The 16,353-nt window shown below is 44.0% G+C and overlaps 1 protein-coding gene across 3 annotated transcripts in view; it reads left to right on the forward strand.

Moving 5' to 3' along the window:
- LOC134348676 (pleckstrin homology domain-containing family G member 3) overlaps positions 1–16,353 on the forward strand; it is a 229,093-nt gene that overhangs the window by 126,811 nt on the left and 85,929 nt on the right. For all 3 annotated transcript variants that reach the window (XM_063052453.1, XM_063052462.1, XM_063052470.1), the window contains one exon: positions 9,792–10,219. In XM_063052453.1, the coding sequence (XP_062908523.1) occupies positions 9,792–10,219 (428 nt within the window). The remainder of the gene's footprint in view (positions 1–9,791; positions 10,220–16,353) is intronic.

Below are 16,353 nucleotides of genomic sequence, written 5' to 3' on the forward strand. Positions count from 1 at the left end.
TGACTTTTTAAAAAAAATGTTATCTTCTAAATTCTGTGCCTTAGTTAAACACACTGATCATCTGACAACTATAAAGAGCCAATAAAAACCTTTTGCGTTAAGGCTCTGTCTACCCACTTAGTTGGTGGTAAAAGATCCCACAGTGCTTTTCAAACGAAAATGGAACCGTTCTCCAAGTGTTCCTGGAAATTTCTTTCTGCCTGAGGGTTATTTTGAAATGATCACATAATTGTTGTGGTATTTACTGTACTCAATTTGGCTGCTGCATTTCCTAAGTCACACAGACCGAACTTCAAAGATAGTTTGCTGGCTTTGAAGCAATTTAGCATATTAAAAAGACAGTAAAAGATGTAAAAAAAATCAAGTTTCCCTGTCCTTCCTCATAACTAGTTCCACTGACAGGTGAGTCACAAACGAATGGTGATTGTTGGCAAAAGATTCGAGGGCAAGATGAAAAGTTGTGTTATGAGGTGATTTGTAGTCTTTAGTGCCTAAAATGGTGGCAGTTTCATTCATTCATTCCTTTGAAAGTAAAATTGGATAGGCCCTGCGAGAGGGAAAATTTGCCTGGTTGTGGGTGAAGAGCTGAAAAATGTGATTAATTGGGTGACTGCATGGTGCATTGATTCCTTAGGCGAATGTAAGAAACTCCCTAGAACAGGAGAGACAGAGATGCTGCAATTTCCGCTGTGGTGTTAATTTTATTTAGATCACACCACACTGCCACGGACTTTGGAGTAAAGTTATGGTGTTGACAGTGGTCTTATTTACAAACAAGAGAAAATCTGCAGATGCTGGAAACCCGAGCAACACACGCAAAGTGCTGGAGGAGCTCAGCAGGCCAGACAGCATCTATGGAAAAAAAAAAGTACAGTCGATGTTTCAGGCCGAAACCCTTCGTCAGGTGCTCTCATTTAGCCTGTTTTGTTGTGGTGGTGTCTGATCTTGTGCTACTTTCAATTCAAGGGAAGGGAACGGGGGCAGCAACTCATCCCACAGGTAACAATGTGATTCTGTCAGAAACTGAAGGAATGGTTGAGGACTAGTCATGCTTTTGCTTGGAGTAGTTTTGAGTGATCTGCTCTTGCCCATGTGAGAAGGGAAGTCTCACTGGTCAATACTGCAGCCTAGATTTTTGTTTTGCTCAAGCACCTCACTCTAGTCTGGCTGCCACCAGAATTCTAACTCTAAGCATAGCTAAAATTTGTAAGTGCAAAATTCATGAATTTATTGTGCTGATCGAGCATATTTGTGATCCATGAATGGGGCTTCATTTGTGTGTTCCTTCCCCCCCCCCCCACCAAATGTGTGTGGGTTGGTAGATTAATTGACCATTTTTAAGGAACCATGTACATCATCTCACCATTAAGTCCACGGCTCCAGTTTTGGCAGCAATGTATTTCTTGGTTATTTCGCTTTTCACCCTGGAATTTCTTCTCTATACGTTTCTCTTGCACCCTCTCCTGTTAACTCTGCTCTGTAAAAGCTGCTGCTTTGGCTAATGTTCCGGTGATCTATCTTTAACTTGCTGCCTGCAGAGTAGATTTGGTCTGATTATGATCTTGTGGTGCACTTCCAGGTGTTTTACTATCAAAGACGAGTGTGTTTGCTCGTTGGTGTTCTTGCCCAACTTGGCAGTCCTTTCCAATCTTAATATCTTCAAGAAGCCAAGTTAGAAGTGGCAAAAAATGGATCAAACTGCTTTGTAGCTAAGGACCCAAGTTTTTTTCTGAGAATAATTGTGGGTTCAAATCCCACCCAGTGCAAGTTTGGAAAATCTTATTTAACAAGTTTGATTAAACTTGGCTGGCATCAGGAAATTAAACCAGGAACATAGCTGGAATACCATACAACCTCCAGGGAAGGGAATCTGCTGATTTCTCCAACTTTTGTGTACAAGAGACTGGTTCTGTTCTCTATATTGAACTCAAAGCCCCTGGGGCAGTTAAGAATGTAGCTGTAAGCATTTGCTTCCCAGTCTCAATCAGGTTGTGTAAACACAGTGAGAAAATCCTCTCCTCTTCATCCATGAAGAGCTAATAGATCTGCTTCTTCACAGTTCCAGCCACCTAGGTTTTAAAAAAACACCTTGTTCACTGATGCGGCAGACACAAAATGCAGGAGGAACTCAGAAGGTCAGGCAGCATCTATGGAAATGAATAATCTGTTGATGTTTCAGGCCGAGCCCCTTCTTCAGGACTGGAAAGGAAGGGGAAAGATGCCAAAATAAAAAGAGGGTGGGGAAGAAGGATAGCTAGAAGTTGATAGGTGGAGCCAGCTAGGTAAAGGGCTGGAGAGGAAGGAATCTGATAGGAGAGTGGACCATAGGAGAAAGGGAAGGAAAAGAGGCAGCAAGGGCAGGTGAGAAGAAGTAAAAGGCCGGAGTGGGGAATAGAAGATGAGGGAGTGGGGAATAGAAGATGAGGAAATGGGGAAGGAATTTTTTTTTGAATAGAAGGAGTAATCGATATTCATGCCATCCGGTTGGGGGCTTCCCAGACAGAATATAAGGTGTTGTTTCTCCACCCTGAGGGTGGCCTCATCATGTTACAAGAGGAGGCCATGTACTGACATGACAGAATGGGAATGAGAACTGTAATTAAATTGTTTGGCCACTGGGAAGTTCTGCTTTTGGCAGATGGAGCAGAGGTGCTCGATGAATGTAGAGGAGGCAGCATCAGGAGAACCAGACATGATCGATGATCCAAGCAGATTCGCAGGTGAAGTGTTGCCTTGCGTGGAAGGACTGTTTGCAGCCCTGAATGGAGGTGAATAAGCAGGTGTAACACTTTGGCCACTTACAGGGATAAGTGCTGGGAGGGATCGAATGGACAAGGGAATAGCATGAAGTCAATATCCCAACTGGTAAGGTTGGGACATGGACTGCTCTATTCACCAATGCTGTTCAGGAGGGAAAATCCTTCTCTTAACTGGTTCTTCAGTTCAGTGTCCTCTAGACATGGACAACAAATACAGAAACCTGCAAACCCAAGCTCCTAAGGCCACTTGCCCTTCCATGTGCCATAACATCTCACCAGTATGGCCATTGCAAATTGTCCAAGTGTACCGGTGAGTGATGGAATGCAGGGGAATTGATGGGAAAAGTCAGAGGATAGGTTACTGGGAAAATTAATGGGGTGATGGGATTGTTCAGTGAGGTAGGATAGGCCTTCCTCAGTTTAAATGTCGATGGATCATTGACATGGTTTTGAGTAATGGCTTGCTATAAACAAAGTGAACATGCCACCTGCTAACTGACTGTAGAGTTGCCTCTTATTATCGTCCCTCGAAATGAACAAGCTTTTAAAAATGGAAGAGAGCAAAGTCATCCATTGAGTTAGATTTCCAGGATGTTTGGCTTTGTACAAAGGTTAGTGAAACTTTGGAAGCCACTCTCCCTCCCAAACTATTCTCACTCCATCCCAAATGCAGTTAGAGCCAGGAGTCAGCTGATGAATTTGAAACCGTGATAATAGATTTTTATTAGGTACAAATATTCATTGTGCTACAAGTCAGTGAAAATCTAATTGTATATAATTGGTCTGTGGGCTAAATGGCTCATAGGTCAGACCACATCTCACTCTAGTGACAAGAATATTGGATGAAAAGACTATAATTATTCAACACCAGGTCAATTACATGGTAAGTGCATGGCTGCTGGACTTGGCCATTAAAGAGAAACTAATATGCTGTCTTTCTTGTGGTATGATTTCATCTACCTTACCAATGATGCCAATTATATCCCTGCCGCAGTTTATCTTCCCTAGAAACGCATTCCCACACCTCTCCACCCTTGGTATTTTCCCCTCCATTACTCTCTTTCAGCTGCCAAGGCCAAGGGTGTCAGAAATCCTGGCCACCATCTTCATCTTCTCCCTTTTCATTCACTCCTTTGGTACTTTCCTCTGTTAACACTTCCTAGTTTGCCAGCCCTTGGTGCATGGTTCATTTTATGACAGGTTTGAAGAACCTTCAGAGCTTTCTTGTTAGTTACCCGTGATTCTTATTCTTACACTCTGAATGTGAGAACATTTTTAAACCAGCTCTCGTCTTGACAGCTGAAAATTGTGTCTTGCACACAAGCCTTTGCCCAATGAGTAATGTTTCCAATACACTCAGTAGCCACTTCATTAGATACACCTGTACACCTCATTAATGCAAATATCTAATCAGCCAATCATGTGTTAGCAAATCAATGTTGCAGACGTGGTCATGAGGTTCAGTTGTTGTTCAGACCAAACATCAGAATGGGGAGGAAATATGATCTAAGTGACTTTGACCATGGAATGATTGTTGATGCCAGATGGGATGGTTTGAGTACCTCAAAAACTTCTGATCTTCTGGGATTTTCACACACAGCAGTCTAGAGTTTACAGAGAATGACGCGAGAACAAAAAAAAAACAGAGTGAGAGCGCTCTGTGGATGAAAATAACTTGTTTGTGAGAGAGGTCAGAGGAGAATGACCAACTGGTTCAAGCTGATGGGAAAGAGACTATAACCAAATAAGCATGTGTACAAAGGTGGTGTGCAGAAGAGCACCTCTGAATACACATGTCAAACCATGAAGAGGATGGCCTACCGCAGAGAAGACCACAAACACACACTCAGTGGCAGGTACAGGAAATATCTAATGAACTGGCTACTGAGTGCATAAAACAGTATCTACACTTCAACAAGTACAACTTGAGCATGGGTGTCCTTGGGTTGTAAAGGTGCCACATTAATGCAAATTATTTTCTTAGTTGCAAATATATGGAGAAGGTGCCTGAAGTTTCTTGACCTTCAATGAATCTGTGATACTGGTGATAGAACCCTTATTCACCAAAGCTGCTTGTGATCCAGCTGAGTCTAATTTATGGTCATCTACCCAAGTACAAGTAAAAGGTTTCAAGCAAGTTTATCAGTGTGTATTCATTGCAATATACTACCTTGAGGTTAATTTTCTTGCAGACTTTCACGGGGAGAAAGAAATACAGTAGAGTTTTCTAAAGAAAACCGACACACCCACAGGAAAATACTGACAAACACCAATATGTAAAAGAAGTGCAAATACAAATAATACTGAGAACGAGAAATGTAAAGAGTCCTTGAAACTGAGGCTGTAGATGGTAGAATCAGTTCAGAGTAGTGGTGAATGAAGTTATTCATGCCAATTCAAGAGGATGGCAGTTGTAGGGTACTGACTGTCCCTGAACCTACTGGTGCGTCCTAACCCAATGGCAGCAGTGAGAAGAGGATATGGCCTGGATGTTTGATGGCTGGTTTCCTTGTGGTAGTGCTCCATGTAAATATACAGGATCAATAAAAAATTTACATGGCAACAGTGTCACAGGCACATAGTATCGGATACACGTTTTTCACAAGAAAACATAAATTACACAAAATTATATAAGCAAGAGCACAATTAGAACGAAAGAAAGATGTCTATTATAGAGCAAAGTGATCGTAGTGTTATAGATAGTAATTAGAGTTATGCTGGTTTCCAGAATCAGATGGAAGCTCAACCTGATGAAGGTCTTGGCCCAAAACATCGACTGTTTACTCTTTTCCATAGATGCTGCCTGGCCCGCTGGATTCCTCCAATGTTTTGTGTGTGTTGCAATGGGTCAAACCTCATGGTGTGATAATTCATACTTCTCTACCTCCTGCCGGATGGTAGCCGTGAGAAGATGGCATAGCCTAGAAATGTGGGGATCCTTGGATGTTGCCTTCTTGTAGATGACATGAGACAGCACCTCGTGTGGATACTTCAGACGGTGAGGAAGAATGTGCCTGTGATGTATTGGGTTGAGTCCACTACTCTCCCAGCTTCTTGCATTCCTGCACATTCGTAATGCTGTATCAGATCATGAGACAACCAGTGAGTATTCAGAATTGGTTACAAAGTGCCAGCTGTTGGGGAATGGAGGGAGCAGTGTGGTGTTACATAATCTTTTAACTTGAGTGCACATTGGGAGCAATGTGTAATCATCAGATGGGAGCAATCCTCCAATACAATTTGGTTATGAGGCAACGGTGGAGATAATTAGCAAAGCTGATTAAATGCTTGATCGAGGAGGTAGGTGTAAAGAATGCAAATAAGACTACTGATGGCTGGCTGCCTAGTCAGCTCATGACACAGATGTCCACAATGTGTGAGTGCACGATAGGCAGGAGGCCAGAGCTCAAAGCTCGGCAGGGTTGTAGATGAGAGGTAGGAGTGGGGTTTGGTTGGGAGCAGGAGGGTAGAAGGCTAGGGGTTAGAATTCTGAAATTGGCACCAGAAGTCGGTGCAGGTCACGGAGCTTAGGGATGACAAATTGCTAACTTTGTTTATTATTGTCAAAGCAGTGGAAAAACTTTGTATTGCATGCTGCCGTCTATACGGACCATTCCATCGCATCAAGGTAGTACAAGGGAGAAGCAATAACACAGTGCAGAATATAGTTACAGGGAAAATACACTGTAGATGGATGATAAGGTTCAGGGCTATAATGGGGCAGATTGAGTGTTGTCCACCATAATGCACAATGCTGTTGCGGCAATGGGTTCAGTTCTGTTGCTGTCAGTAAAAAGTTTCTGTGCTCTTCCTGTGATCGCATGGGTTTTCTCCAAGAGCTCTGAATTCTTTCCACTTTCCAAAACCGTATGGGTTAGCAGGTGCAACATGGGTGTAATTGGGCAGCACAGGCTTATTGGGCCGGAAGGGCTTGTGACCTTGCTGTATCTTTAAATAAACTAAGGCGAAGAAGTCCATTCAACAGCCTTATAACAGCAGGATAGAAACTTTCCTTGAGCCGAGGGTATATGTTTTCAGGATTTTGTATCTTCTGCCTGATGGGAGGGGGTAGGAGAGAGAATGTCCAGGGTGGGTGCGGTCTTTGATTATGTTGGGTGATTTACTGGGGTACCTCCAAGGGAGGATGGCTTTCATAATGTGCTGAGCTGTCTACAATTTTCTGCAGTTTCATGTGGTCCCAGGCAGAGCAGTTGCTGTACCAAATCATGATGCATCAGGATAGCATTTTTAAAAAAATGGTGATACATCAGTAAGAATCAGTGAGGGTTAAATGGGACACGCCAAATTTCTTTAGCAATAATTTTCTGTTTTTAGAGGAAAAATAAAGTCCCTTAATTTTTAAGTGGTGAGAGATTGCTGAGTTCTAAGTTGCCCAGGGGCCTTGGGTCACAGATTGCATGATTCACAGATTCCTATATGGTTACAGAAAATAATTAGGAAAGAAAACTATATTATTATTTATTGCCACAGAATTGAATATAAAAGGAGAGAGCACGCAAACATGAGGAATTCTGCGGTTAGGGCCCAAAGAGATCTGGTAATACAGGTTCATAATTCATTGAAAGTGGCGTCACAGGTAGATACGGTCATAAAGAAAGCTTTTGACACATTGGTCTTCATAAATCAAAGTATTGAGTACAGGAATTGGGATGTTATGTTGAAGTTTTTTAAGACATTGGTGAGGCCTAATTTGGAGTATTGTGTGCAGTTTTGGTTACCTACCTACAGGAAAGATGTAAATAAGACTGAAAGAGTACAGAACAAAATTTCAAGGACGTTGCCAGGACTGGAGGACCTGAATTATAAGTGAAGGTTGAATAGGCTAGAAATTTATTCCCTAGAATGCAGAAAATTAAAGGGAGATTTGATTTAGGTATACAAAATTATGAGGGGTATAGATAGGATAAATGCAAGCAGGCTTTTTCTACTGAGACTGGATCAGACTACATACAACTAAAGGTCACAGGTTAAGGGTGAAAGTGAAATGTTTAAGGGAAATATGAGGTGAAGCATCTTCAATCAGAGGGTGGTGAGAGTGTGGAGCGAGCTGCCAGTGCAAGTGGTGGATGCAATTTCAATTTCAATTTCAACGTTTAAGGGAAGTTTGGATAGGTACATGATGGGAAGGATATGGGGGACTATGGCCCAGGTGCCGATCGATGGGAGTAGGCAGTTTAAGTGGGCTGGCATGGACTAAATGGGTCACAGGGCCTGTTTCTATGCTGTAGTTCTCTATGACTAAGCATTGATGCATAGTGATAGGATGCTCTCTGTGGTGCACCTATACAAATGATAGAGTAAAACAAATAAAGAATCAGGGGAGGGTTTGCTATGGTGGAAGTTGATCTCTTCCAAGCTAATTACAGGACGTGAGTGGTTTGTGTAGTTCAAACAATTGGTCTTAACAGCCCTGAGAAATCCCTTCAGTCCACTACTTCCAGCTGGAATGGGATCCCACCTGCTGCTTCCAGCATTTATTTTTGTTCTGTTCTGTTTTTACAAACCCCGTGGCTGTGCAGCCCTGCCGGATAGCTGGAGATTATTAATGGAGTACAGGGGAGGTGAGCCTTAACTTCCCTCCCCCACCATAATCCTGAAGTAATCCTCCTAAACAGAACAACGGAAAATGGGTTAAGGAGATCATGGAAAGACTTTACTAAAGGATATGTTTTGGTGTCAGAGACAAGGTGAATGGCACTTTCCACACTTCAAAGAATGCTGAGAAAAAGTTCGTTATTCTCCCACTTTAACATAATTTTTGTCAGTCGAGGGTCTGAGTGGAGCGGAATGTCGGGGGTTACAATTATGAATTTGACAGCAGGAGCCGGTGTTCAGCACAGAGCATGGAGATGATAAAGCAACACAAAGTAGTGGAGTCATGGCAGAGGGCAATTGGGTTCCTTATCGTCACATGGACTGAGTTACAGAGAAAAGCTTAGTTTCTCATGCCGTTCATACCGAGCATTTCATTGCCTGAGTATATTGAGGTGGTACAAGGGAAAAACAATAACGGAATGCAGAATAAAATGTCACAGTTACTGAGAAAGTGCAGTGCCAGCAGACGAAAAGGTGCAAGGCCATGATGAGGTAGCTTGTGTGGTCAAGGGTCTGTCTTTTCAAACTAGGGGAACAGTTCAGCAGTCTTAAAACAGTGGGGTAGACATTTTCCTGGAGCTTGATGGAATGTGCCTTTAGGCATTTGTATCATCTGTCTAATTTTTTTGGGGGGGGAGGAAGAAGAGGGAATGTCTGAGGTAAGTGGGATCTCTGAAACTTTGGCTGCTTTCCCAAGCCAATGAGCAGTGTAGACAGAGTCCATAGATGGGAGGTTGGTTTTCATGATATGGTGAAGGATAGGTATGGGAAGCTGGGTTGGGATGGACAAAGATCTCTCCAGAGTCGAGAGCACTGTGGACTGAAATCCCACAGAGATTTCAGTACCTAATCCAGGCCGACACTCAGGTAATGAAATGTGAGATGGGCTATCTAGGGACTGACAAATTCCACATTGTACCTCACGACTGGATAGAAAAGAGCCGATGATACTGTTAGAAGCAGAACAAGAATGATTTCCACAGTGTCCTGGAAGGCATTTCTCCCTTGACCAACACTACTGAAATAGACGATACAGTCATTATCACGTATCTGAGTGTGGGATCTTGTTGAGCCAAAATTAGCTGAAAAGACTTCCTATGTTGCAACAGTAACTATACTTCAAAAATACTTTGGACACTGATCTTGTACGAGTCATGAAATAAACACATTCCTTTTAAGATGATGCTATAAATGGAGCTTTAGCAAAGGCTGTTATACAAATGGGCAGGAGTGATTTGACTGGGGTACACCAAAAGAGACTGGCCAGTTTCTAGGAGCTCTGAGCACAAATGGATCTATTAATGAAATCAATTTGTGACCTTTTTTCTGTTAAGTCAGATCTCTGGATAAACAATAAGTATTCCTGTAAGCTTGAAAGGGATGACAAGTTCTTCTTTTCCTTCTCTTCTCTCTTAGAATCTCCTCGGACTTCTTCCACCTCTTCATTGAGCAGCCATGACAGGATGTCTACCGTTACCGTTTCCACCAGCTCCACATCGGTCAACACCGACTGCTCGGACACTGAGCGCCCCGTGAGTGCCAGCTCCTTGAGCTCCCTACAGGATTGCCACAGCCCCTCGGACACCACGAGCCGACTGGGTGACGATGTCCGAGTGGAGTTGGCTCTGCCCCAGCGCACACTCCAGGCCCAGCGGGAGTGCAACAACAACAACAACTTGGTGGACCGGACAAACATGAATGTCAACTTCCGTCAGCTCCCTTTGTCTCCCATAGCAACCAGGGCTATGGCCCCCAACCCTAAGCTGTCATATGTGGACAGGGTTGTCATGGAAATACTCGAGACTGAACGAATGTACGTGCAAGATCTGCGGAGTATCATTGAGGTGGGTGTCTGACTTTTTACCTTTTCCACTGGTGGCACAAAGTCATTGGAGCAGAATGCAATGAGGCAGGATGTCAATGAAAGTCAACAGCAAACCAGAAATGCTTTTTGAAATGTGGTTAACGCCGATATTAAAAGACTAGAAATTCAGACAGTATCATAGCACGAAATAGCGATAATGTTTCCAGTGAAATGACCTATCACAACTTTCTTTGTGCTCTGTTGAAAAGTCGTTGATGTAAAACCCTGACCATGTTTGCATCTTCATGGAAGCTACCTGATCTGCAGAGTATTTCCAGCTTTTCCGAAACAGGTTGATCACCACTGACTTAAATGATGCAAACTTTATTGCTATGTGACGTGAAATGAGCATAGACTCAGAGAGTGTTCTACATTTCCAACAGTCTTAATATTTCACTACGCAAACATGAGGAAATCTGCAGATGCTGGAATTTCAAGCAACACACATAAAAGTTGCTGGTGAACGCAGCAGGTCAGGCAGCATCAATTGGAAGAGGTACAGTCAATGTTTCGAGTGGAGACCCTTCGTCAGGACTAACTGAAAGAAGAACTAGTAAGAGATTTGAAAGTGGGAGGGGGAGGGGGCGATCCGAAATGATAGGAGAAGACAGGAGGGGGAGGGATGGAGCCAAGAGCCAGACAGGTGATTGGCAAAAGGGATATGAGAGGATCATGGGAGGCCTAGGGAGAATCGTCGACTGTACCTCTTCCAATAGATGCTGCCTGGCCTGCTGCATTCACCAGCAACTTTTATGTGGGTTGCGTATTATTTCAGTTGTGTTTTAGGTTGGTATTTGAGGCAGGAAAGTTGTTCTCATTGATAGGTGAGACTAGAACTAGGGGATGTAGCCTCAAGATTCGGGGGAGTAGATTTAGGATGGAGATGAGGAGGAACTGCTTTTCCCAGAGAGTGGTGGATCTGTGGAATTCTCTGCCCAATGAAGCAGCGGAGGCTACCTCAGTAAGTATATTTAAGACAAGGTTGGACAGATTTTTCCATAGTAGGGGAATTAAGGGTTATGGGGAAAAGGCAGGTAGGTTGAGATGAGTCCATGGTCAGGTCAGCCATGATCTTATTGAATGGCGGAGCAGGCTCGACGGGCCAGATGGCCGACTCCTGCTCCTATTTCTTATGTTCTTATGTTCTTGTGTATTGATACCTTAATTGAAGAAGAGAAAACTCCAAGTCTTCTGGGAAAGTGTCAAAGGTGGGGCCAGTTGTCCTATTCTTTAAATGAGTCGGGACAAGTGATCAATTCTTGTGCTTGAATCTGGGTGTACTGTTGGACAAGGGGAGGATCTCTTGGAAAGGAATGATATGATTCCTCAATCAGGGTTGCTGTGATCAGTATCTGTTCAGCTGAGACAAGGAGTTTATGTTGGATGCTGCTAAATGTTTTATCTCGCCCTCTCTGGGGTATGTGGCCTTTCTCACTGGGCCTACATGTTGTCTCTTGGCAGTGGGCTCTTCTGCTCTGGACCTGATTCTAATCACACACGAGGTACAAGTGCTGCTATCCGGCACTACCTCAGGCTGTGGTTTTTCGTCCTCTGTCCTAAATGCTCTTCAGAGAGATCAACAGCTACTTTGGCAAACTCGCCAGATTGAAATTAGGACAGTCGATGGGCTCTGTACCAGACAATCCCACACAAGCATTACAATTCACATATTTTCCTGTTGTTGCTCACTGCCCTGTTATGGGCTGGAAGGTATTTGATGAGCAGACAGCAGTTTTTGTTCCTCCTACCCAATGCAGGAACATTTCGCTCCAGTAGTTGGTGCCCACAACAAAGCTATAATCCAGCAACTGTCTAGTGTATTATTACTGATTCATGTCAGGATGCAATACCCAAACCACTACAGGATCTTGATCTCATTCGAAAAGCAGTCTGTTATTCTCCTGTTGAAGTGTACACATGGCGTGTTGAAGACGAGTTAATGTTGGGTGGTTAATTCATTTTCAAAATTTTAATATGGCATTGGCTGGAAACTTGAGCAGATTTGCTTGTTGAAATTTTGACTAAGACCTTGCAGACGTTGTGAGAACTAAATCCGATTGTGCTAAAGATGTGTGAGGGTTGTGATGTAGGATTTAGCTTGTGCCCCTTGGGTATAAGACTGGCAGATGCCAAGTTGGTGCTGAATGCTGATTGGAATGACCCTGTCAATGCCAAGTGCGCAGCCTGTTCAATTGAGCATAAACTTACATTATGGTAGGCTAGCTCCAGTTAAAAGCTGCCTCACATTGATCCTTGCACACTTGCATCTCTGCAGCGGAAGTTAATTGTCACTGCAGCAGGGCTTGCACTTATACAGGGGGTGAACCCCAGCTGGGAAACAGCTCCACGAATGGAGGGAGTGAGCATCAAACCTTGGGAAAGGTGCTTGACAGAGATGCCCTCGGTCCCTGGGACCAGGAATTCTAGACCTTTGCTCCAAAGGCAGTAACCGTAGTGATGTTCAGTGGTAGAAACTCATCATTAGTGGCCTCAATCGAGAGCAGTAAGAAGTTGAATGTCTCCATGTGAGTGCTTAGGGTCAGTGAATGCAGCCTCAAATGTCACCTCTCCACAGACGTCAAAAAGGGATCATGATCAGCCTCTGCATCTTGCTGGGAGATGCTCATCTTGTATGTGCTTGTACCCTGAATAATGGCAACTTGTGAAGGAAGGTGTAGGTATTCAATAGTCTAAGGGGTAGTTATGGTACCCAAAAATTACTCTCTTTCTTTCCCCACCTCTGCTTCCTGCTTCTGGAGTTTCTTGTGAATTCAGCGTTAGGTAGTGTGTGACATTGTATTGCAATAGAGAGGAAGGTCAAGCAAATTAAGGCAACACTACCTGGAAAGCTAATCATAGTTTAAACAATTATATTCTCTGTGAAAACGCCATTAGTTACAGCCTGGTTGAGAGCTCAGTAACCATCAGTGCTTCATATCCATATTCAGCGTAGGTTTCAATTCACCATCAAGGTGTAACAATGCACAATTCCAGAAGCCCACCATAAAACTTACTACAATCTTGCGAAAGGGCAAACTGTCCACTGTACTCTGCTACACAGAGATGGATATTAGGGAACCTTTCACAATCTGAAAGGATTAAATCCTTTACCATTTAATTCCTGTGATGTAAAACCTCAAGGTGTCTGTTATGGGTGTACAGATTCCCAATGCATCAAACACATTCCTGTTTTTCCAAAACATAGAAGGAAGGGACTTTGCCCACTTCTGCAGGTATAATCTTTCTATTAAACTTTAGTTCAATTCCACATTGCGGCTCCTTAGGTCAAGAATTTTGTCTCCCTTTGTGTGATCTTCAAATACTGTTTTATTGGTATTTTTCTGTGACCAAATGACCTCAAAAATATAAACAAACATGTGATGTAAATACAGGATATTTCCATGTCTTCAGTGCGTCTTGGACTCCTCTGAAACCTAAAAAGTTGTTTTAAAATGTATTGATTTAAAATTTGATAAGTGGACAATATAGCAGTTTTACATGGGAAAGTCCAACATATGATTTGGTCCGCATCTGTTTGGGATACTGTTTAAGAACTTGGGCGAAATCACTGGGGACACGCTACTGTGTTTCTTAAAACAGTCCAGTCATAACGTAGATGAAGTCTTGGAATGGCATATGTAGCACGGTGGCACAGCTAGTAGAGGAGCTGCCCACAACATCAGAGACCTGGGTTCAAATCTCGCCTTGGTTGCTGCCCGTGTGGAAGTAGCATGTTCTGCCTCTCACCTCCTGGGTTTCTTCCAGTTGCTCTGGTTTCCTCCCCTATCCCAAAGACATGTTCCATAGCTTAGTTGGCCACTGTAAGTTGCCCCTAGTGTGTAGGTGGAGAAGTAGATTCTGTGGGGAATAGATGAGAATGTGCAGAGAAAAAAAATGAGATTAACAGAGAATTAGTGTAAATTGGTTGATGTTTGGCACAACTGATTGGGCCAGAAGGTCTGTTCCTCTGCTACATCTCTCTCGTTCAATGGCTCAACTAAACGGTTGGCAGATGTAGCATGCATCACATCCTCCCTGTGTGTGTATGTGCTCTAGAATGAGAACTGAGCCCCCAGGTTCTGAGTTAGAAGAGAAAGCTCCAATGCTAAGAGGTAAAGAATCGCTTAGGCTTACTTCCTGACCTCCTTTGACCAGCCAGCCTGAAACTCTGTAGCAGATGCCCAAAAGCCCAGGTGAGAACCAGAATCTGTTATTACAACTTGTTTTGCTTTTCCCACATGTTCTTCCCTTTGTCATGGTTAGACTACTAATCTGACTTTTGCACTCAAAACCAAGAGAGCCCTTTAACAGACAAGAGACAATCTTCAGATGCTGGAAATCCAAGCAACACACACAAAGTGCTGGGGGAACTCAGCTGGCCAGGCAGCATCTATGGAAAGGAGTGCAGTTGACGTTTCGGGCCGAGACCCTCCCTCAGGAATGGAGAAAAAAGGTGAGGGAGGAAAGGAAGGAACATAAGGTGATGAGGAGGAGGAGAGATGAAGTAAAGAGTTGGGAAGTTGATTGGTGAAAGAGATACAGTGCAGGAGAAGGGGCAATCTAATAGGAGAGGTTAGAAGACCGTGGAAGAAAGAAAAGGGGGCGGAATACCAGAGAGTGCAGGCAAGGAGATAAGGTGAGAGAGGGAAAAGGGGATGGGAAATGGTGAAGGGTGGGAGGGTGGTGGCCATTACAGGAAACTCAAGAAATTGATGTTCATGACATCAGGTTGGAGGCTACCCAGACGCAATATAAGGTGTTGTTCCTCTAACCTGAGTGTGGCCTCATCACGACAGTAGAGGAGGCCATGGATTGACGTGTTAGAGTGGGAATGGAAACTGGAATGGAAATGGGTGGCCACTTTTTCCAGCGGATGGAGCATAAGCCATTCCCCCAATCTCCCAATCTACCAGTCTCCCAATCTATGTTGGATCTCACCGATATACAGTAGGCCACACTGGGAGCACCAGACATAGTATATGACTCCAAAAGACTCGCAGGTGAAGTGTCACCTCACCCGGAAGGACTGTTTGGGTCCATGAATGGTAGTGAGGGAGGAGGTGTAGGGGCAGTAGTAGCAGTTGTTCTGCTTGCAAAGATAAGTGCCAGGAGGGAGAACAATGGGGAGGAATGAATGGACAAGGGAGTCGGATAGGGAGCGATTCCCTGCGGAAAGCAGAAATTTGGGGGGGCGGGAGGGAAAGATGTACTTTGTGGTGGGATCCTCTTGGAGATGGTGGAAGTTATGGAGAATTATGTGCTGGACACGGAGGCTGGTGGGGTGGTAGGTGAGGACAAGAGGAACCCTATCCCTGGTAGGGTGGTGGGAGGATGAGGTGACAACAGGCATGCATGAAATGGAAGAGATGCGGTTGGGGGTAGTGTTGATGGTGGAGGAAGGGATGCCCCTTTCTTTGAAGAAGGAGGACATCTTCTTTGTTCTGGAATGAAAGGCCTCGTCCTAGGAGCAGATGCGGCGTAGATGGAGGAATTGCATTTTTACAAGTAACAGGGTGGGAAAAGATATATTTGAGGTAGCTGTGAGAGTCAGTGGGTTTATAACAGACATCAATAGATAAGCTGTCTCCAGAGATAGAGACAGAGATCGAGAAGGGGGAGGGAGTTGTTGGAAATGGACCAGATAAATTTGAGGGCAGGGTAGAAGTTGGAGGCAAAGTTGATAAAGTTGACGAGCTCAGCATGGGTGCAGGAGGCAACACCAATGCAGTTGTCGATGTAGCGTAGGAAAAGTGAGGGAGTGACACCAGTGTAGGCTTGGAACATAGACTGTTCCATGTAGCCAACAAAAAGCCAGGCATAGCTGGGACCCATGGGAGTGCTCATGACTATACCTTTTACTTGAAGGAAGTGGGAAGAGAAATTAATGAGAGTGAGGACAAGTTCCACCAGATGGAAGAGAGTGGTGGTGGAGTGGAATTGGTTGGGTTTGGTCTGGAGAGCTTTGAGGCCTTCTTGGTGGAGATGTATAGGGACTGGCTCTCTTAGGTTCTTGATTGGACATGACGTCAAAGGTTACGGGGAGAAGGCCGGGAACTTGGGTTGAGGAGGAGGAAAAAAAAGGATGAGTCATGATTGAGTGGCGGAGCAGACTCG

Source organism: Mobula hypostoma, chromosome 1 (genome assembly GCF_963921235.1).
Source record: "Mobula hypostoma chromosome 1, sMobHyp1.1, whole genome shotgun sequence".
In the NCBI taxonomy this organism is placed as follows: Eukaryota; Metazoa; Chordata; class Chondrichthyes; order Myliobatiformes; family Myliobatidae; genus Mobula; species Mobula hypostoma.